The sequence below is a fragment of the Sinohyriopsis cumingii genome, chromosome 13, assembly GCF_028554795.1.
Source record: "Sinohyriopsis cumingii isolate HCF-2022 chromosome 13, ASM2855479v2, whole genome shotgun sequence".
Classification (NCBI taxonomy): Eukaryota; Metazoa; Mollusca; class Bivalvia; order Unionida; family Unionidae; genus Sinohyriopsis; species Sinohyriopsis cumingii.
Window position 1 is genome coordinate 17,201,069 of NC_142973.1, and position 24,789 is coordinate 17,225,857.

Consider the following 24,789-nt stretch of genomic DNA (forward strand, 5'->3'; position numbering starts at 1 on the left):
AATGATAGTGTCCATCATGCAACAACGTGCAAATTCTTCTTACAGAAAAGAAAAAAGAATCACAAACTCTTAAGTTTTCATACAAATAAAGATGTCTGGTAAATGAATACTCTCATCCAGCACAAACAAAATATAAAAACAAACATGAAAATATGAAATAAAAAGGCCAATAATAGTATACATCATGAGCTTCACAACATCTGAGGCTCTACTTCTCAAATAATGGTACGAAATCCAATGTCATGCTACAGTATCAAACAAAAATTTTATTATGTGACATAATGACATAAAATAAATATATGTATATGCACAGCGAGGCAATTGTTAGTCCCCTTTTTGTAAGTCTTTGGTATGACTCGGCCGGGGTTCGAACCCGCAACCTCCGAGGTGGATGCTTTAACCACTAGGCAACCAGAGTGGTAAGGCAATCTTGTACTATGATGATGATCTCAACTGCCCGAAATGTAACTGCAATGTGATGTACATATAAAATTTGTCTAAAATCTATGTAACAGCAATGTAGTCCTACATATAAAATCCAACTTGTCTGTGATCTATGTGTAGCAATGTAGTCCTACATATAAAATGTAACTTGTCTGTGATCTATGTAACAGCACTATAGTCATACATATAAAATCTAACTTGTCTCAAACATAACTGCATTAGAGATGCTGCAAGAATTTTATCTGATGGGGGAGAGCTCCCTGCTTGCCATGAAAAAGGAGAGGGAGGAAACAGCCACAGTCGACTATTAACCAAACACTTCAATATCTGTCTTTCTTTCTGCTCCACTCTGTTAGAGCTCTTTTATAATCAACATTTAACGATGTCATCTAACTCAAGGGAATCATAAATACATGAAGCAGGTGTTTAAGCTGCATTATGCCTACATACAATTTTACCAGAAAATCAGAATTGGACAGAAGTGATCAAAATGGCATAATCTGAGGTTCAAAATAAGATTGATTCTGCCAAAATCACAAAAGTGGTCTCTTTAAAAACCTAAATTGTAAACTTTCATCAAAAACCCAATGTTAAGGGTTAGTCAATTTAATATTTACCTCAACATCCCTGTGTTAGATTGGTTTCCTGAGGCTGATATGCTTGAGGACAGACTAGACAATAGGGCACTGGCTGAATGGTCTGATCCTGCCCCTGCCCCCACAGGACTAGGAGCTCCTGCGTAACCTGATGCGCCTTGAGGCCCTGCAGGGAAAAAATACAGTCTGACCTAATTAACTTGAACTTGCTAAAGGGCACAAAAATGGGTAAAAGAATCAGGATAAGACCGAATAAATTAAAACCAGACTGGAAAGACTGCTGCTAAATGTACATGTATAGAAGACTAAAAACTCTTCTGGTCTGTGACTCATAGAGCTAAAACATAAAAATTCAATCCAACATAAATATTTCAAAGTATGATGATCTCAAATGAAAGATGATCAGACTTGATGGACCAGATACTACTGGCATACAGACTGGACCTTCAAGTCAAGTTTCCGAGTATTTTTATGCCTAAGATGAAGTAATTTTATGATTTCTGAGATCTTTTCTCAACCTAGCTTATATTGCATTGTAGTCACATGTTAAATGTATTGCATCAGACATTTTTAGTTCATTTCAAGATGTGAATAATCTTTCGGATAAAAAGTGTAGTTTTCCATTCAAATGTGTAGCACTGCCTTAGCTTCTAATTAACAAAGAAAATCAATTCACTGTAATGATTTTATTTCCTCAAAAATCAGGTTAACATAGGAACAAACAAAAATAAGCTAACATGGCAAACTTTCATGAATAAAGAGGGGTATTGCTTTTCTCATTACTTTTACTCTTAACCCTTTACCTCATAGAGTGTATGGCTTTTTAGCCCTCCAATACACATGAAGCAAAGTTGCCCAGTGCAGTGTGCTATAAAGAGAACACCTGTTACCTATTCGACTCCATACACATAGGCCTGCCTGTTAACTGTTATGCAGTGTAGTGTATGTTACATTTAGCAGCAATTTTAACCATTTTACATTTTTGGTATACATCTTTTAAGTATGGAAAAATGTAAGAGTAAAGTCCGATCATTATAGCTATGTAATTATTTTTCATATAAGAATTTGTTATGTGCTTTAAAATCTTGAGAGAACTTGTTCACCATCAATTCAGTGAAGCTGCGTGATCAACTGTAGCTGCCATTTCTCATACTCGAAATTTACAAGTTCTTCGTCTGCATCTACATCACTAAGTCATCTGAATCTGATAATTTATAAAAACTAATTGCTACCTACATCAATATCAGAGCCTTTACCTAAGTTATTGAAGCCGTCATAGTTGTGATTCTAATCAGGAAAGTACTGAACGAAATCTGCGACCTCCATTTTGGAGAGTGGAGAATACGACCCAGTTACTTAAAATAGCAGATTTCGACCAGAGCATAAATAGAGACCATGTGATCTGACGTAATGGTCATTCACAGCAATGAATGAGGTATCTAATAGGGGGTTTTCCCCGAAGGTGGTGCTACGAAACCCGCTAAAAATGAATGATGTTTGCAGCAGGTATCAAAAGGCACTTCCATGTGAATGGAGTAAACGCGTCAAAAGGGGCTTCCATGCGAATGGAGTAGCAGCATCTAAAGGTGCTTCCATGCGAATGGAATAGAAGCTTCCAAAGGCGCTTGCATGAGGTAAAGGGTTAAATGGCACAACATGACATTAAGTCCTTCGTGATTTCAGCACAAATCTGTAAGACTCAAAAGTATCTATTGCTGGAGACTATCAAATATCTCATGGTAGCTTTGACAACTAAGGTTTTGTCTGTAATAATGTAATGCACTGAAAAAGGGACTATCTCAAACTAAAGAATATCCCAATGAACAAATGACAAAAAAATATTGTATACTGACATAGTACTATAGTGATGAATAATAAATATTTTATACGACTACATTAAAGCATGACATGTAACCCAATAAGGCTCATTCTTGTGTCTCATAATAGGATCATCAATGACTATATATATAAAAAAAAATTTACAAGCAAATATCTCCATACCATAATGATGACAGGCAAAATATTTACATCTTAAATGAACAAAAAGAAACTAAATATTGATGAATTGTTTGCAATATATGCAAGGACCTGACTGCAAAATTATTACTCTGGTGTAAATGAAGGGCATAAAAAAACAATGTAAAAAATGATTAAGCGTAAACAGTTCCAATTCAGTTAGTTAAAAAGAGCTAGTAATCCCTAAGTGATCTGTAGTAATGTTTTAAGGCAGTCAAAAATCTCATCCGAGTATTGATGATCCTCATCATTATGATAGCGGTGCTGAGAGGGCGATTCTTGTTTGACATTATCAATTCATCAGCTCTTTTCCTCTCATCCTCAAAATTCTGATTGCAGGTAATGAAAAAACAAAAACAAAAGGTTTTGATCAAACAGTTTTGTGTCTGAAGTTTCATAAAGTTCTTGTGTACCTTAGACTTCACACATTACTAACAGCTAACCAATATGCCATGAAATGAAGAAAAATCATATTTGTACAGTGAACAAAAACATCTCCTTTTCTTGATGGTCCACAACAGTTCTATAATGTCAAATTAAAATGCTTTGTATTTCTGCTTTGAAACATATTTTCTCTGCATGTCGAAAGTTGTCAGGTTTGAAAAGCTTTCATTTTTGCATTTACTCTGCCATACTTAACTCCAACCATCATCTTGCACATACTGTTGTACCGAGCATGTGCGGCCAGAAATTACACACATTTTCAGTAAAATTGCAACACAAATATGTTTGCAAGAAAAAAATCTGAATTGGAAAGGACAGATAATCAGAAATTCTAAAATCTGTTTAACCCTTTCATCACTAAGTACTTTGGGGGCATAGAGTCCTCAACACTAAGTAACTTTGGAGTTGTAAAGCAAAATGACTTGTGGATTCTGAAATAACATAACTTTGCCAATTTTAAAGACATCTGTCTGGATTAGGTGTCAAAATCAAGGTTAAAAACCAAATTTTATGATTAGCTGACTAAAATGTGCATATCTATTACAACTGTTAAAATACAGGTGCAAAAAACAGGTAACACAACAGGTAAAATACAAGTTATTATTTATTTACTTTTTAGAAAACTTAGAAAGTTCCCAAAACTTGTTGAATTGACCCTAGATGTACTCGTGAATAATTCCAGGCGCAACAAAAGTCTTTCTTTCAGGTATATGACAGGGAGAAATTAAAATTCAATAAAATGCCTTGATTTCATCCAAGGTGAGATCTGTCCACACACCTGTATTGCCTCTGGCACGTTTGATCGTCGCATTCAAATTCGTTAGACAGACAATGTTTCCAAAAACTTCATCTGACTAGAATATTTGAAAATATTCCAAAGCTCTCCTGGAGCCATCTAATACTGGGGTGGGTCCAACTCTCTCAGAAAACTGAAACAAATCTATCTGGTTTTCCAACTTCGTCCAAACAAAATTACGTGGAGGGTACACTTCCTCCGGTTCAAAGTCCTCTTCATCGTCATCACCGTCACCCACAAGCACATTCCATTGCCTCTCCAGACGCCTTCTCTCATTTTCATCCAACTCTGCTAGGTCGAAATTGGTAAAATTCTCTGATAATTCAAAATCTAACACTTCACTCACTTTCTTCAAACTCCGCCATTTTGGACAAATTTCACCATTCGGAAAACTCTTTAAAAGTGCCTACTTTGTTCGATATTTCTAGTTCTATACAAGCTAAACTCATGAGATAATCCAAATATAATATCTACATTACAAGTAGAAGTTATTAGAGGTATCCCAAAATTTATATAGTCGGGTACTACAACGTTAGAGAAGAACACTGCCCCAGACCGGTAAAGCGGTCCACAGTGTTTACAGACTTACTTCCACTGGACCGGAAAATCAGTCCATAGTGATGAAAGAGTTAAAGAGATGTGTAAAAATGTTAACTATGGCATATATTGAGGATGAATTGCACACAAATCATGCCAATACAAACTGGTCTGTAACATTCAGCCTTAGTAGGTGTTGATAACTGTACATTCAAAAGCTTGTGTTTTCATATCTGGTTGACCATTAACCCTTTCCCTTGCAAGCTATTATTTGTTAACACTGTCCAATTTCTACAACTATCATTTCAGTTTGAAACACAAGTCCCATTAGAACTGAAAAGAGCAAAAAGAATACCATCTATACGTGACTTGGGTCCAATAACAAACACATACTCAGACTTGCCATCACATAATGTGCAAATCAGTCCCAACAAAATGCATATATCCAGATCTGTTGGTACATAATGTAACTGCAGATCTGGGTCTATGCAAATTGTAACTGAAACCAACTTATAAGTAAGTATATAGGGTTGATCATGTTCTCTATTGCAGAATATTTCCTGAGAGATGCCAACACATAAGAATGCTATCTTGGACCCAAGCATAAACTTTTCAGCCCACCCATAATGGATGCATAATCTGTATACACCATAACGTGGGAAAACTCTCTTTAGAAGATTAATCCCACTGACACAATGGTGTAGATTTGGTGGTAAAATGCCACCTTACAAAAACCATATGCTTTGATAACTGCATCACACTCAATCCATATTGCATTTTCTAGATCTTTTCCCTACAATGGCTTTAGTACTTATTATCCAGGAAGAAAATGTCAGGAATTATCTACTTAAAATTAAAGAACACAGAGATCCTGTTCAAAGTAGCATATGACAGACTAATGTCACTGAGGTCAAAACAAACCTCTGGCAACCATATATACTAAAAGTATATATGCAATGTGCGGAGCATGGTTAATCTGCAGCAGAACTTTCAGCCACTGCATAAAGATACAAGTGCTGTAAATCTCAACATGCATTTTTGTTAAATAAACTTGTATTTTGTGAGAATTGTGACTGTCAACCCCGATATATATACAGTGGTCTCATGTGTAACACAACGTACTTTATTTCCAGTGTAAGTTTATTACAACATTTGGTTACAACATGTTCATCAGTAAGCCCCCCCCCCCCAAAAAAACCTAGCAAGACTGCCTAAGTCAGTTGATTTTTTCTCCCTATGTTTGACAAGTTTTCAGTAAGGTGTAATAAAACATTATATACTGCTATTGTAAATTTGTAAAACATGTATTTCAAATGTTCTGCATTTGAAACTGAAAAGTTTGTAATGTACACAAAGTCTATTAACTTTAGCATGGTTGCACAAACTTCAGTTACAAACCTTATGAAGCCAGTTGCTATCTCTTAACTGATGTAATTCTTGGAATTTTTTTAATACATTCTTTTTACACTTCACATGATGAAGGCAATCTTATCTTCCACCATGAGACATACTCAAATGAACTTGTCATATCCAATGTGTTCCTTCCTGCTTTTATTCACTCCTTTTTATTCTTCTGTACTGACTATCGATAATTTTTAAGAAGCCTATTTTCCATTTCATCTTCGACATGTATTGTTTGCTAGATGCCATATGTACAAAATTCTACAATCAACAGTTTGCATGAAGAAAAAAAATCTGTCCAATGATGCTTAGGACTAATATATTTGATGTTTATACGATTTTCGGACATAGGAACTAACTTAGTCAATTACTACCTGGAGCAAAATTAAAATGTCCAACATTTACATCATCTATTTGGCTTCTATACTTACCAGGTGAGGTATTAAAATCGGGCCTGGATCTGTATCGCTGATACTGTGCATTGTTGTTATTGCTGTTGTTGCTGACCATATGCTGCTGTCCTAATCCCAGTCCAGAGGGTCGGCTATTTATAAGGTTGGGAAATGTCTGGTGGAAGGTGTATTGGCGTGGTTGCGGTGGCATAGTAGGGTGACCTACTGGTCTGGGCCCTTGGGCATTACCTGAATGAAAGACAAATCTATTTATTTCTCTATAAAACTAATAGAATCAAGTGTAAATAGTCCAAACATCCATACATATGTTAGGTCAACGCATGAAAATATTCAGTTCTTAAAAAAGTGGGTCTGACATAAGAAGTCTTCTGGTGAAAACCCCACATCATTATGACTCTATTCAAGCAGAGTTGTGATATAAGCTTCTTAAAATGGCTGCCATTACAGCCACATTAGACATGAGATCAGCACAATTTTAATTAATATTAAACATCATAAAAAGTCCTTTAAAGCCTAAATGCCATTATTTATCATTAATTTCCCCATTTTTACAATTTAAATAAAGTCTGGAAGGAAGGAAATGATTTGTCAAAAAGGCTACCTGACATAAACCATTCTTTGAAATAATCAAGATGTTAGGTTTAAATGATGTTCTGATATTCAGTTTAGAAATAAGAGGTGCCACCCCTTATTCAGTTAATGAAGCTGCTCGTAATTCCATTCATTTTTGAGAGTGCCCCAAAAGTGGCCATGTCATACATTCAACAAATTCCATCAGTGACTGATCAAATAGAATTTACATATGACACACAAATCGATTCAAGAGGGAATGAAGAGAGGCAAACCCATTTTTTTTACATTGGATTAATTCACACATGTGAAAAATGGCCGGGTTTTTAAGTTCTAGGGAGAAATTACATGGCTCATAATGTGATTAAACATAAATTTTGTGCGGTTTTACTCAGTCCAACAATGCTTTGGACTAGTACCTTCAAAGATTCCGTATTATTCAGACAATCTAACATAGAAGACATTTGCACGTAATGGGAGTATTGGGGCTTTAATTAGAACATCTCTTCATACGATCATCCATTATGGAGGAGTAGCAATAAAAAGACTTTCAAGATGGTTGCTGTGGTGGCTATCGTACATCACACTGGCACCATTTTTATTTAAGACCAACTAGACATCAAAAAAGTCTTCAAGCGAAAACCCAATGAGAATTGGACCATCGATTCAAAATGAGTAGCAATAAGAGATTTTAAAGATGGCTGCCATACCCGACATCAGACCAGCAGTCTTCTTTTGATCAATTAGTCATTACAAGAAGTCTTTTAGTGACATGCCCATGTTGATATTCAGTAGGCATTGCGATAACAATACTTTCAACATAGCCACTGAGACAGCCATGTTCTTTGTGTGTGTAAAGTTTTGTCGCAATGCTCAAGGTAGCTGATGAGGAGTAGCAACATCAAACTTGTGCTAACCGACAAACGGACAATGGAGAACCATCCCTAGGCTCCAAAGATGAAATAGACCAAAATAAAAAAGTATGTGCAGTTCTGGTTACGTGAAAACCCTATTCTTTCCTGCTGACACTATTTTATTTTGTAAAGAAAAAGGAAACATTTTTTTGAAGAAAAACAATTAAAAAAGCAATGCAACTACCGTCAAAATTAAATCAGAATGCGAATGAAGCTAATTTTCAAGCTTGTGCTTACATCAACTCTGTCCAGACCAAACAAACTAAAACAAAACAATAAATAAAACCCATCAAGTTTGTATTGCCTTACCACAGATTTGTTTCATTGTAACCATAACCAAATATATTTTTAAGATTTTCTCTCCAAAACTGCCATATTGCATAAAAGCAACAGTGATGGGTCAAGTCCTTAGCCATGTAAATGTTGCTCGATCATGATAGTAACAACTGTAGGTTTCTTAGCTAGTTGCTATGAAAGCAACACCGCTTCTAGTTGAGCCACCCCAGATACAACTTTGATATAATGTCTCAAGAAACAGTCATGCCATATTTGATCAAAACTGGCTAGAATGTCCTGAATAAAAGTTGAAAATAGTTATCCATATGTTCACTACGGATTTTAGTAAGAAATAACTGTGATGTAGAATGTCCTAAGAAACACTCCTTATGGCTAGGTGAGATAACTTAACAGCAAATTCAGTCCGAAGCTTATTATCCACATTAATACAAATACTCTCGCCTTTCTATTGACACATTCAAATGTTTACTCCAACACTAAACAAAAGTGTATCCTTATTTGTCTTATCTGTAGGCTATGGTATCTGCATGACAATTTAATGCAACAAATTTTCTGTTACAAAGAAATTCATTAATTAGGTTTCGTTACTTATCTACTAGAATGGGGTGAGAACAAAACTGTTCAGATAAATGAAGTTTGACTTTCGTGTGGATAAAAACTTTAAATTTTGTGTACTGCCTGTTAATGGTGTTCATTTGTTAGTTGTGAGGACTAGGGATCATCCAATCAACCGATTACTGCCAAGTTTCAAAATACCATCTCAAAAGATATATGGGATGGACATGTAAGCATTCCCTTTCCTTTCACAATAATTGCTGAGAATGATTACAGTCGAAGTTACCACATGTCAACTGAATTTAAGTTGTTACTGTCTGGTTAAGTAGATATATATCTAAGAAAAGAAAATGGAGGGTTCCATGGAATGCTTTTTTCCTGCTTATCTTGTGTAAAAACTTTTAAATGGAATCATAAAGTCAATGCCACCATAAAAGTGATATTGGTGCCTCACCATTTCCTGGAGCAGTAGATATAAAAAATATTGCAAATGTAAATGTTTCAAAGACAGTAATAAAATACTGGCCATGTGCTGCATTACAAACCCACCCAAACTTTAATGATGAGTAGATGCAAACTGGGCCTATATTCAAACATTCAAAGATGGTAGGATAACATGGTACTAAAATAAAAGCAAAGTAACAAGAGTCTCAAGACGGTCAGAGTTCACTCTCTGAAATAAGCATAATTGCCAAATCAAGAGCAGTTGGTGAAGGACTCTAAGCAGAAGGATGCTTTTGTTGAAATATCTTCTAATGCAGTTGACTGCACAAGTTATAAAAATGAACCATTTCAAGATTTCTCCAATTTTATAACTTCATCCATATCTGATGGCATGTCATCATTTCATAAACAGTACATGTCCTGTGTATCATGATGTTCTCTGTCACAGTTGGTCAAATATTGTTTTAGTGGCCCTGTGTGAATGTTCTGTTTTTAGAAATGGTCACCATAAAAACATGATTATGGATCAACACAAATTCTGCTCATTGGTTTTGAGAAGCCATTCAAAGATTTTTCTATTTTTACTAATGGTTGCTATATTGTTGATGGATCAGTTTCATTTGAAAAAATATGAAAACCTTTGTGACATGATGCTTTCTACATGCTTTTAAAAAAGTTTATATTTTTAGCAATGAGATCAAATTTGATGGTCGATCTGCATTATTTGAATAAAACTCAAGACACTAATATTGGACAGTTTCTATCAACTCTGCTCACAACTACTTTAGTTTTTCTTGAGTAATTTCTAGGTATTTCTATTTTTAGTAATGGCAGCCATATTTTAATGGTGGACTGGTAATATCTCAAGTTAATGACCAGAATGATGTATGTTCAATCTGTTGAACATTTTTTCTGAGAAGTTGTTCAAGAGTTCTAATTTTAACTGTCCATATGGGGGATTAAGATTAGTAGAACAAATGTAAAACAGTACCCCTCTATGACAGGGTGCTTTCTGTTAAATCTGGTCGAATGGGTTTTGTTTTCTGGTGATTATGCATGATATGTGATAGCCATCTCTGCCAGGATGCTTTCAATCAAGATGGGCCATAGTCTATTCAGTTTATTTTAACTGTAGTTGAAAATATAAGTATTAATGGACTCTTGACAAGCAGGTCCATACCATAAGCTTACTTTTTAAGTTAACACTGGTTGTGAACAGACATACAGACACATGGATAAAAAAAGGGTCATTATGATTAGCTTCTCTCAGGATGAGCTTGACAAAATAAAAGCATTGTAAATAATAACTGCATACATTCAAAACACAAAGACTTGAACAAAAAGAAACAGAAAACACTGGTCAGGAAAGTTCCAGATATAAACAAGAGTCCTCAAAAGGATGGATGCTCTACTAGGCGAAACAAATAATCAGGAATTCAGTATTAGGCCATATCTTCCATTTAACTCTCTAGTGTTGAAATCATATTTGATATTCTTCAGCTATAACAAGATTTTCAAATTAGCTGCTGTGGTGGATATAGTGGATCTCAGAGTGGTATCATTTCTGATTAGGACAATGTAGACATCACTAGAAACCCTTGGTCAAACCAATGTCACAATGATCGTTAATTAAGCTGGAGTAGATGGCAAGGATTTTCAAATTAGCTGCTGTGGTGGATATAGTGGATCTCAGAGTGGTATCATTTCTGATTAGGACGATGTAGACATCACTAGAAACCTTTTGGTCAAACCCAACGTCACAATGATCATTAATTTAGCTGGAGTAGATGGCAAGATAGCCGCTATATAGGACAACAGATTGGCACCCTTTTCTTTCAGGACCTAGTAGGCATAAAGTCTTTTAGTGCAAAACCCTATGCTGTGATGGAGCTGTGAAAACAAGCCTGTGCTAATGGACAGACTGACATCTGATGACAGACAACAGACCATCCCATATGGTCCCCCAAAAATATGTTTTATATTGCACTGGTTTTAAAATTAGGGTAGGCAGGTCATACAGGGCAAGGGAAGTACCAGGGTTGGCAATGAGAAACAAGGATGGTTAGTCAATTGGAAACACTGTTTTGGTTGGCCTAAGCTATTCTGGTCTACATCCACTTCAGGTTAAAACAAAAATCACAGATCTCCATTTATCTCAAAGACATGATCAAGACATAATCTGCCAACATTACATTAGATTACCAATTATATTTATTTGAATCAACTACTCATGTTGATGAATATTTCTAACATGATTGCTCTCACCACGCCAAAACAGAGCAACAAAAGAAACTGGGCAGCCATGAAATAATGACAAAGGTTGACAGTAAAAAAAGAAAACAAATTAAATTTCAATGGTGTTTACTATTAAATCAAATTTCATGCAAGCATTGGCTTTTTGTGCTTGTTTGGTATACATACAGTAGAAAATGGATGTCGTTGGTCCATCATGTTGTGCTAAAAATACACAAATTTCTTACTAAAAATAGTGCATGTAAACTGGTAAACTATGAATACTGAAATATGTATATGCCCAATCCGTTAGGTAATTTAAATATTAAAATAAAGGTATATAGCACTTAAAGGAATTTAATGTACCATAATATTTACAGTAAAATGAACTGATTTCTATTTCAAAGGTGCAGGAAATAGAATGAATAGCATGAGTCCCTTGAAGGAACTAATGTTCTACTGGTCAAAATGAATTTTTAGGAATTCTAGATAATACCATTTCTTCCTTTTAAACTGCAAGAAAAAAATGGTCAACAACTCGAACATTTAAGGGATTGGCACTCTTAAAGCGAATTTCCAGGATTCAAGATAAGACCATTTCTTCCTTTTAACTACTGTGTATTTAAACAATCTGATATTCTTCAACAACAATAAGATTTTCAAATAAACTCCCATGGTGGACATACTGAATGTCAGATTAGCACCATTTTCATTTAGGGTCAAGTAAATTTTGTACTAAAACCCTAAGTTCTAATAATCATCTAGTCAGCGGGGAGAAGTGATAACAAGGATTCCATGACAGCAATCATGGCAGCCATATTGGATGTTCAACTCGTACAGTTTTCATTTAGGTCCCATGTTAATATATCTATCCATTTGGAAGTAGATATACCAATATATCCAAGATAGCCACAACAGTGGCCATACTAAAGGCTAATCATTTTCCTTTCGAACAAAGCAGAGACCATAAGAACTATTCTGAGAAAACCCAATGTCAAAGTGTCTTTCCATTTTTCAGTGTTCAAGATGGCCACTATGGCAGTCATATTAGACCCTAGATCATACCATTTTTTTTCTTTCAGGACCAGGCAGATATAGTAAAACATCTACTGGTGGAAAACCCCATGTCAATATTACTTTTCTGTTCCAGAGAAGTAGCCAAACAAGATTTTCTACATGAATCATTTGGCAGCCATATTTTATGTCAAACTGGCACCATTTTCACTCATAACCAAACAGACAAGTCATTCAATGAAAACCCCATAATGATATCAAGAGGTGCAACAATACAATTTTCACGATGGTCACTGAGTGGTGGCCATATTGGATATCAGATTGTCACCCTCTTCATTTAAAATCAACCTGACATCACATTAAGTTTTTTGGTGACATCCCCACATCAATAATAAAACTTTCTCTTCATAAGGAGTTGCAAAAAGATTTTGAAGATGGCTGAAGTGGTGCTATATTGGACTTCAGATCAGCACCATTTGAATTTGCATTTTAGTGCAAACCCATGTTGATATAACCATAATGGACACCAGATCAGCACTATTATCATTTATGACTAAACAGACATCACAAGAGATCTTTTAGTGAAAATGATCTTGATATGACCATCCATTCAGGAGGATCAGTGCTCATATTTTCAAGATGGCTCCTGCGGCAGCCATAATGGATGTGTAAGCAGCTTCAATTTCATTTAGAATCAACTTGACTATGGGATGAATGCATGGGTATACAGTGTTTCACAGCAATCCCTCCAAGCACTTCAGGAGGAGCAGTGATAACAAACGTATGCTAATAGATGGATGGACATTGGACAACAAACAATCCCATAAGCTCTTGCTGACCTTATATTTTGCCAAATTACAGCCTTCAAATTTCCAAAAGCAAAAAATATATATATATATATATATATATATATATATATATATATATATATATATATATATAGTGTGGAGGGTGGGTGGTAAAGTAATTTCAGTTATATAACACTTATCAGCTGTTAATGCACTACTATCTCTTTACCTCTTGCCAGACTCCAGCTCAAAATAAATTTCTTTCACCAATTAGTAATTGGAAGTCTTAGAACAAAATAAAACACATCCCATTTTGAAACCTTGGTTACTTTATTCAGAATACTGTCCTTCAACTTGGAAAGAAACAAAACTGCAGGCAAGTTTAACACAATTAAAATTAATGTCCCACCCACAACTACATTTTAACACTATATGCTGTTATGTTTTACCAACATTACAGTGGGAGGCTGAAGGCTTGGAATAAACTTACCATCAGCTATCAGTAGGATGTTCTATTGCAGCCTGAATGATAGCTTGACTCCTTTCTAGACTGACTCAATTGGTCCTAAAGCAAGAAAAACTTTGGTACAACACTGATAGAAGGCAGAATGCACAGAAGGTGGTGCAAGACCACCCAAATGTGGCTATTATGATGTAACAATAGCCCCAACCATATAGACTTAGCTTCTTATGAAGCTAAAAGTGTTTGATCACTTCTGAAAGATGAAGACCCAACTTAATGGTACATTCAATAGAGGAAGGGTGGTGCTAGTGCAGTTTTTGGGAGCAGATTAGATCAATGCATTTCCTTCTGCATCAATTATGGAAAATTATTCATTTCTCTCTGTAAACCGTTGAAGTTGATTGTTTAAGAAAGCCAAGGCAATGCACTTTTCAACATTTCTAAGTAATCTTGGCAGATGGATCTTTTGATGAGGCATGAAGGTGGAGAATCTATGGATTCTTGTACAGGAGGGACCCTCTGTGCATATCCCTATTTAGTGACAACTCCCTGAGATGTCTACAAACAGGTCAACAAGATTTCTGAACCTTGGAGCCACATGTGGGCCATCAAAATGAGCCATGACACAAAGGTCCTGACTCAAGGCAGAACCTACAGGATTCTTTTGCATGGTGGTTAGGCATAGGCATACAGTTGATCCAACTTGAGACCACAGGCATCAACCACCAATGCCCTCTGGTCACTAGAAAGGCAATGTAGTAGACTGTTGTTCAACTACATTGCAATAAAATCTACTGGTGTTAACAGCAGCTGAAAAAGTGTCGTTGATACAGACCAGTGCCAAGACCATTCTGTGATGAACACTGTCCCCATCTGGATATGGCTGTACAGGAAAGATAGATTCTGTCATAGTCCTCAAGCCATGCAGGACTAGGACATACAGAAAGGATGTGGTTTTGGAGTTTTTATCAGCCTCCAAGCAGAAACATCTCGATTTAGTCACCAGCTCTGATGGCAATGAAAATTTGATCCCAAGAGAATCTAAGTTTACAGGGGGTTTCAATAAAGTCTACAGTTTACTAGCATGAGAAGACCTCCTAGGAACAGAGTCCGCTGGAGAGAGGAAGAGTCAAGCAGTCAGTGAAGCCATCTCGAAGATACTTGATATGCAACAGAATTAGTGTGGTTCCATTGAGGGGAACATGAACTGCCCATTGAATGGGGAGGAAATTCATAACCAGGTAAACAAAATTGTGAGAAGGAATCATACTGGACTTTTCCTGGCTGGTGATTAACCATAGAAGATGGTCTTCCAACAAAGGAACAGATACCTCCATACAGTGCATCTGTGAATGACGTGCATCAACCATTATCAAGATACTGGATAACAGGAACTCCTAATGATCTTCAGGCATTATTACAATCATCACCCTTATAAAGGCTCTGAAAGCAGAAGCCATACCCAAGAAAAATAGTCCATAATTTAAATCCATTCTGGCTCTGATAAAACTACAGGAATTTCTTGTAGGATGGACACATGACAGTAGGCATCCTGAAGTCTATGTTGAAACACAAATATATCAACGAAATAAAGATCAATTGAATATCATGCTCAAATTCTCAGTCTTTCCATTCAATGGCTATTCAAATGTCAACCAATAATGCTGACTAGCTCCACCATGGTGGAGTTGCCATTGGCATGCCTGCCAAGGTGGAGTAGCTATTGGTATGCCTTCCAAGCCACAGGTGATTGTGTAGGTAGTTTATTTCTCCATAATAAACCATGTCAGCTGTATTGAAAGTACAAGTGAGGTATGCAAGTCCAATATACAATTGTCACAATACTTTCTCACCTCTCAATGTGGGATGTCACTCCAATAGTGGGTTCGATGTTTTCTTATGCTTTCATTTCACATATTTTGCCAACTGCAACAAACATGCTAATTTACATATTTCAAGTCAACATACAGAACCTTCCATTCAAACATGGGTGACTGCATGACTGCTTTATCTGCGCTTTCATTGCCCTTTACACAAACATCAATCAGCAGCCAAAAGGAACAGAACACCATTCTCATATTGCATGAGCACACGTTTTTGTAATATCTGGGATAATGATGGGTTGTCAGATTTGTTTATGTAAGGCTGTCAACATGGAAAGAGAATCTAGAAAGATGATAACATTTGTTCATTAGCGAGGTTCAGTGTAGGTTAAAGCTAGAACAGCTTTAATTTCTGCAGTAAAAACAGGATTTATATGGCAATTAACTCAAGATGGCCACAGGTCACTGCACAAGCAACTCCAACTTTGTCCCCAGCCTTTGAACCGTCTGTGCACATGGCTCTGATAGGAGGTTCTAATTTTACTGAATTTAGCATTTTAAATTAGCCAAGTCAAATATCAATTTGGGAGATTTTGGTATGGGAATATAGAATTTTGCAACATTTGCAAAATGGTTATTTCCTGCTTCTAGCTTTCTGTATGCACAAGTTCCTAAAGATGATATCATGTGGGACTAGATTAATCTGAAAATAATTTTGTATAATTCTTCAGAGCTAATTTAATTAGCCCAAGATAAAGTGACAGTTCATTTCCCTTACAGGAATTTAATGGGAAACATTTTTGAAGGGGCTCACGTGATTCCCCTAGCCAATAATCAAAGTTCTTTGATGGTTCCCACAAGGATTGAATGGTAAGATCAGGTGAGGGGTGTGTTGGCCCCTTCCCCCTTACTAGACCAGTGATCCAAGTCCAGTGCCCAATAATATGACCAGTGTCTAAACCTGGTGCCTGGTAAGTGGTAATAGACACTCAATGACCAGTACTTTTTGCCTTAGTTGGTGAACAGTCAAGCAAACAGAGACCAGGTGGTCAAGAAGTCTCTATCCAAGGAGCTTGACTACAAGATTGCCTCGATTTATATGCAGATCCACCCTTGCAAGAACTTGCCCTTGTGTCTGGGATGGCGGGACTAGCACATGATTAATGGCACTGAGCCTTCCGTCAAGGAGTTTATCTTACTGGGAAGTGCCAATCATCCCTCCTTTATGGGACTTTCCTCAACAGAAGTTCCACTATTTTGGTTTTTACAGTAGCTGATAAATTCCATACTCTGGGAAGTATCACTCATTGATCATACTGATTATATATGGAAGCATCTGTGACTTCCTTGCACCAGGAAGTGCTAATGATCCCTCCTGGTAACAGAGAGGGCTTTCCCGAGAAGAGGAGATTGTGACTCCTAACTTTCTATCTCTATAGGCAGAGTTCGAAACTAACAGGCATCTGTTATTCCGTGACTAATAGTTTTCCTCATGGACTAACAAATATGTTCCAATACAAGTCCACCTGACTAATAAAAAATGAATGCATGTAATTATTTTAAAGTCTGCTTTTCTAGTATTTTTTAATGAATTCCGTAACAGAAATGCAGACAAATAACTTGCTATTTTTTGTTACTGAACTTGTTGTAACTCCCGTATGTAAATCCAGATCACCCAGGCACTTTATATTAAGCATTACAAATGTGGTGTGCAAAGCGTTATTGTCGCAACTGACCAGGATCATAGTTAAAGAAAGAAAAGAGAATGTTGCGATTTGTACAAGGTGTGGAAAATCTGGAAAAACAGCTGAAGACTGACAATAATGAGGACAAAAGGGAACGCAACAAACAGTATGATAAAGAAAGTAGGAACTGAACTTTTCTAGAGAAGTGGAAATGCGGTCAGCTATGGCTTAGCTTTAACCCCGAAGTTGCTTAGGAATGTACACACTCTAGAAAACATGAGAAGGCTGTTTAGCGATAATATGTAGATGGTCCAATTGAATGCCAAAAAAGGGAATTGATGTTGGTCAAACATATGTCAATGACAAAGAGGCACAAGTTTTCAGAATTTATTGCACAGTGTGCAAGAAATAAACTTGAACAAAAGATTAAATCAGCACCATTTATTAGTATTATCACTGATGGTTCCACTGATATTGGGTTCCGTGAACAAGAAGTTGTTTATGTGGGAACTGCCTTGGGTGGGCAAATATGCACTTCATTTCTGGGTATGATAGAAGTTTCACGAGGTAATGCTGATGGGATTTTAGGAGCTATTGATGATGCATTTGCATCAATTGCAATGCCTTATTACAAAAGTAAACTTGTTGGATTTGGTTCTGATGTAGCTGCTGTCAATACTGGAAAAAACAATGGTGTTATTGCCAGCTTTAGAGAATCGCAGAAATGTCTTGTAGGAATACATTGCCATGCTCTTCGTTTGGAATTGGCTAACAAAGCTGCACTTGCAAAAAAAAGCCTATCCATGCAAAAGCTGAGGAGCTGTTAACAGGACTTTACTATTTTTATCGGAATAGCCCTTTAAATAGAAGTGATTTGTTAGGTGCATGTGAGGTGCTGGGAATCACCAAGATAGTCCCTACTCATGTTGGTGGAACTAGATGGTTGGCACATTGGCAGAGGGCTTTGGACAATTTGTGGAAATCATATCCAGCAATAGTCAGCCACCTCCAGACGTTGACTAAAACTGATCAGCCTTCACCTAGAAGACCTGAAGCTACTGGGAAAGTAGCTGGCTATCTGAAAATGTTGCTAGATCTGCATCTTGTTAATTATGCCCACTTCTTGACAGATGTCATAAATTACTGTCCAAGTTGTCATTGTTTCTTCAAAATGTCTTATTTTGGTGTCTGAAGTGTACCTGAGAGTTCATGCAACTATTGGTGTCTTGGAACAGTTGAAATTAAGAGACAGCCCTAGGTTTAAAAAGTTTCTGCAGGATACTGGTAATGGACCATTAAAAGAATTTCAAGGTTTTGTACTAAAAGAACAAAGTTCCACAGCATCTGTGCAGTTATCACTTCATGCTCGAGAGGACATGATCAACAGTTTAGCAGAACACTTGGATGCCTGATTTGACAAACAGCAATGTGATGTATTGAAAGCCACACATTTTGCAGATTTTCATTCATGGCCAAAAGACTTAAATCATATTGGATTTGGTGATGAGGATGTTACTACTCTGCTGGAACATTTTTCCCCAGTAATGACAATGGCAATATTCTATCCAGACAAGGTTGAAGAGGAGTGGCAACTCATGAAAAGTTTAATTTATGCGTGTGGATGTCAGGTAGAGAACTTACAATGGTATGATGTTAACAAGAAATTTCAAGAAGGTCACACTAGCATTCTTACACTGGTGGATATTGTGTTGACCCTTCCAGCCTTGTCTGCAGATGCAGAGAGGGGATTCAGTGAACTGAAAATGACAAAATCTGACTGGAGATCCAGACTGCACAGCAGTGTATTGAATGACTTGTTAACGATTCACTTTTTAAGTGAAGACATTGCTGATTATGACCCATTATCAGCTATATATTTATGGAAATCTTGTGGACAGAGATAAAAAAGACCACTGTATATGGAGGACTATTCAGAATCGGATGGAGAAGATTATGATTTGGGACCAACCGATGGCAAATCAATATAATTTATAATGTGTATAAATCTCTATTGTTGTGTTATGTACATGTACTTTGAGGACTAATGGATTTTGCTGCGGACTAGTGTGTCTTTTGCCCCGTTAGTCTGCTTGACTAGTTAAAAAAAAAAGTTAGTTTTGAACCTGTCCATAGGTCACATACGCCAACTCCTTATGGCATGATGAAAAGCTGAAAGAAAATACAAAACGAGCCCAAAAAATTGTGGTTAAAAATACTTTCCCCAACACTTGGTACAAAATATAAATAACCACAGCTTCACCACTGAGTACAAAAAACATCCCTCCAAATTAATAATCAGGTGAAAAATGCAAAGTCGGGGAAAAAGTGTCAAAAAATGTTCTAAATAAAGGAAGTAACTAAGGCATCAGACTGGGATTATGTTCATTTGGCTCTAATTCCTTTGTAACATTTCATCTTGGACTAGGTACTAAAGCCAGAAAAAGAGACTGCAATGCAAATTCAGCATGTAGTGCATAACAACTATTAAAGGTTTAATCTTATGTTGTTCACTATATGCTATGGTATAATAATTATGTTAAACACTATGATTGGCTGTTATACTATGTAGTTGACTATTCCTAACACAATATTAAACACCAAATCTAACTGGCTGTAATATGTTGGCGACTATTCCTAACACTATTAAACACCAACTCTAATTGGCAATAACATGTTGTTGACAATTCCTAACACAATATTAAACACCAACTCTAATTGGCTGTAATATGTTGGTGACTATTTCTAATGCAATATTAAACACCAACTCTGACTCGCTAGTATAAATAATGGAGAGCTAATTTCACAGGTAACAAGAACATAACCTTTTACTAGCGTGTGTATAATCTCTGTAATTTCATAGACCAGCTACTGAAATCAACAGGTACCCACTATCTTATGTTACTCAGTATACAAACCTTGCCAGGAGTTGAACATGGCCGGTGGTCTATTTGGTGACATGTATCTGGAGATGTGAGATTGCTGATGAGAACCCAGGGATTGTGGCTGTGGCATCATCATATTTGGTTGCACCCCAGGCACTGAAGTACTGTGATAGTTCCTGTTCTGGTGGGTAGATGGCAGAAATGTTCCTGATGTTCTAACAGTGGGACTAGAATTGTAATGATCTTGCAGAGCTGTGCTGTCCATCAAGTGCTGCTGAATTTGGGGATGTTTGTCTACTTGAGTGCCAGGACTGACCTTTGACCCTTGACCTTGTTCCATCTGCTTTTTCATCTGGTACTTAAGAAGACCCTGAAGGAAGACCTTTCTTTCTTGAACTGGAAGACTGAGGTACCGTTCCCGAACTGCCGGTGGGTACTGGTTCAACCACTCTGCCACCTGAGCTGGACTAACCTGGTTTAGGGCTGGGGGGCTGTCACTATGAGGACTTGAAGGGAAACTCAGTCCATTGACCTCCATGCTGCCCATCTTACTCACGTTTTTCGTAAGATAGGAAGCATCATGTTTATATTTCATTGTTAAATCAAACACCTTATCCTGTACTTCAATCTCTTTATGGAGCAGCTGATCCAAATTTTTCATCATCAAACTCTTAGTGTAGAGAATCGACAAGTCATCCCCTTCCTTTAATGCTGACTCAACGAAACTAATACAGTGCTTAGCATGTGTAGAAAATTCATTCAGCTCTTTATGTTTTTCCAACAATGTGCTCATCCTTGAGTTACAGACTCCAGATAAAAAGTTCAGCAGTTTTTTGCACCAAGAAATGATCTCATTTGTCACAGAATCTGCCACTTTACGCACTTCATTAAAAATTGCTTTTTGTTGCTGTCTAATGTCGTTTTCTTTGTTGGATATTTTGCCTCCCAAATCACTAAATTTCTCGAGCTGTGCTTTAAGCCTCTCAACATGGCTTTGTAAAGTTGCTTTCTGTTCAGTGATTGTTTCATTAATAAACTGGTACTTATGATCCTTGTGTTCTAAAAGCTGGCAATCCCGGCAAGTTAATTTATCACAAGTTATGCAGAACAACTTGACCTTTTCTGTTTTGTGCAATTCACAATATATGTGTCTTTTTGGTTTCGAATCTGGAAGGTCCATTGCTGTCTCTGGAGTAATTTTCTCAGAGATTGTATGATCTTTCGTGATTCGGACTCTCTTGTGTGCAAACACACACTGATCACAGAGCCATTCATGGCAGTCAATGCAAAAGGATGTAGCTTTCTGGCTTTCATCACACGCAGTGCATACCTCAAATGACTCCTCTGTTGCACCACCATCTTCCGTCTTTATTTCACTTTTAACCTGTGCTGGGATGAAAAGATTCTCTATGAGAAGCTCTTGATCCCATTCTTTTTTGCAAATAGGACACCTGATTGTGGTAGGCTCCTTAATCTTTACCTCTCCATTCTTATCTGTGATTGCCTCATCTTTACTAGTACTGGTTGGAACAGACTCAGTGATGGATTTGTCTGCTACAGTGTCCTTCTGATCTATCACTGAAATTGCCTGCTCTTCATGTACATTTTCCCCATTTTCAACACACATCTCATTATTTTTTTCCACATCGCAATTATTGTCGACATTAGTGGTATTTTCGCTAATTGCTTCTTCAGAAACAATGCTTGCTGTTACATCTTCTGTGCTCTTCTCTTCATCTTTCTCAGTAGTTTCTATTTTCTCAGCACTATTTTCCTTGGAAGTGGAACTATCCATTTTACTCTCTGTTTCTATCAACTCCCCTTTCTCTTTTGACTCCTGGCTCACAGCAGAAATGTTCGAATCCTTCTCCTCGTTTTCTCCTGCTTCCACACCTGCAGAAGATGCAAACGCTTTGCTGATGTCCTCACCTTCTTCTGACGAGTGAGGCATTTCATTTTTCTTAGGGTCATTGTCTGGAGCATTCTCTTCAATGCTTTTACTTTGCTCTGAAAGGAAAATAAATTTTAAAAAATTGTTTGACAAAAAAATTTCTTACAATATTTCCATTGTGACATAGCTGCAGCGACTCTGAACCTTTCACAAGTGTGCTGAAGTATAAGCCATCCAGAGTCTGGTCAATGTGTGTGGCAGGCAAGCAAATGTTTTTCTAGAAAGCAAATTAACTTCAACACTTGACCAGTCAAACCAAAAATCAGTTTTTTTTGGGTAATCTTAAGCGCCATGAAGAGGCTTTGCACCATATTACGATGAGCTTAAAATAACCCCCAAACAACTGCATTGGAACATCATCACCTTTCCCATTCTTTTTACACCATACTCCATTCTCCTTAACCCTTTACTTCACAGAGCATAGTGACAAAGTGCAGCACGCTATAAATAGAACATGTTACCTAGTCGACACCATACGCATAGGCCTGCCTGTGAACTGTTAAGCAATGTAGTGTATGTTACGTTTAACAGCAATTTTAACCATTTTACATTTTTGGTACACATATATTATGTGTGAAAAAGTTTAAGAGTCAAGTCCGATTGTTATAGCTGTGTAATTATTTTTCACGGAAGAATTTTTTAATGTGCTTTAAAATCGAGACAGAACTCGTTCACCGTCATGTCAGTGAGGCCGCATGACCAACAGTAGCTGCCATTTCCGATACTCAAAATTTACAAGGTTTTCGTGTGCGTCTACATCACTAAGTCATCTGAATTTGATAAATTATAAAAACTAATTGCTGCCTACATCAATATCAGAGACTTTACCTAATTTATTGAATCTTTCATGGTTGTGATTCTAATCGTGAAAACTTCATATGTACTGAATGAAATCCGTAGCCACCATTTTGGAGATTGGAGATTATGACCCAGTTACTTTAAATGGCAGATATCGACCAGTGCATGAATAGCGACCACGTGATCTGACGTAATTGTCATTCGCAGAAATGAATGTTGTATCTGATAGGGGAGTTTTCCCCAAAGGTGGCGCTACAAAAACCAGCTCAAAATGGCTGATGTTTACAGCAGGCGTCAAAAGGCGCTTCCATGCGAATGGAGTAGAGGCATCCAAAGACACTTGCATGAGGTAAAGGGTTAATTACCCCTCCATCCAGCCATGACCTTTGGTGTGCATGCTATGTCACCAAAATTCTGCCTTGTAGCATTTAGCATGCTGGATTCACCTATCAGCCAACTTTTTGCTTCTCATTGCTACAATTATCAAATCCTACATACTTTTCTTCTTTATCAGATCATAGCGACATTTAACACTCATTTTATGAAATCTCTTTGCAAGAAATCTGAATTTGAATATCACCCTAATGTATACGAGAAACATCCACCAATTACTTTTCAATGCCAACACACACAAAACATTAAAAAAACTTTCATTACAATGAAATATAAAATTAGTGCATCAATAACATTGGAAAGACATTTTTTGAAAAAGCCACAGTACTGTAAATGGTACATTTAACACCCATCCCAGTTTTAATAGTCCTCTATGATGATTACTTAAATTGTTGTGCTCAAACAATTTTTCTTCTTTCAGTGTTCATTACTTTTGATCTGTATTGTCACAAGTGTGGTGTAGAACTAGTGTTATTGTGTGCAAACTATGTTTCTATTTTCATTCAGTGACCACGACCATTGACCTTTTGACTCCAAGTGCATGGCATTCATAAAATACATTTTTGAAATACAGTACTTGATTTCTGTGGCCCATGTGGTGAGGGACATGAGGGGTGAGCTAAAAAAATGTCTGTAATCACTTTTCTGTTCATTATGGATAAGTGTAAACAAGAATACGTTTCAAAATTTTCATACAAGTTAGGTGGGTTTTTAAAAAAGTATCTTCTGTAAAAAAGAAAACATGTTCTTGAATTACACTAGTAATTTTTGAGGTCACTGAAGATGCAAAAAAATATGGCAAAATTGGCTGTTTTTGATACACATACCCCCATTAACTTGAGAACAAATTTAAAGATTTATTTTAAAGTGTTGCACTGTACCACACGTCACAGAAGATATAGTCATTGTGGATTGCGTTAAAATTATTTTATGCCTTGAATGTAGCGGGAATATCAGCTTAAATGTAGTTAATGATGCAACATACCAATGAATGCTGCCAGACTTAAATTTTCTTGTTTTTCACATGCTCCACACAACTAAAACAATATTCTAGTTAATGGTTCTTGTCATACATTTATATTCTGGAAAAAAAAACATGTACAATGGGTACTTGCCTTTGACACCACATCAAACAAATGTAAAACTCAATTGCAATAGTAAGTTTTTCAAAAGTTGACTACTTTTCTGATAAGTTAAGTTTTGGGCCAAAAGAGGTCTAGAACCTACCCCTTTGAAATGTACACCGAAGAAATATATCTGAATCAATCTGTCTTAATGTTTTGTTTTTATCCCCTCCTTCCATTCTGGAAACCCATTTGTAATAAAATAAGGA

General features: G+C 36.7%; 1 protein-coding gene across 12 annotated transcripts in view; it reads right to left on the reverse strand.

Moving 5' to 3' along the window:
- Positions 1–24,789, reverse strand: part of LOC149784994 (transcription intermediary factor 1-alpha-like) — a 75,756-nt gene that overhangs the window by 36,347 nt on the left and 14,620 nt on the right. For 11 of the 12 annotated variants that reach the window (XR_016425345.1, XM_089978683.1, XM_089978684.1 and 8 more), the window contains exons 2-5: positions 20,348–22,321; positions 11,849–11,884; positions 6,666–6,875; positions 1,062–1,206 (exon numbers count right to left, since the gene is read on the reverse strand). Coding sequence is in view for 11 of the 12 variants with exons in the window: in XM_089978683.1 (XP_089834809.1) it covers positions 1,062–1,206; positions 6,666–6,875; positions 11,849–11,884; positions 20,348–22,321 (2,365 nt within the window). In the remaining variant the exon portion in view is untranslated. The remainder of the gene's footprint in view (positions 1–1,061; positions 1,207–6,665; positions 6,876–11,848; positions 11,885–20,347; positions 22,322–24,789) is intronic. The other variant, XM_089978676.1, reaches the window with a different exon arrangement.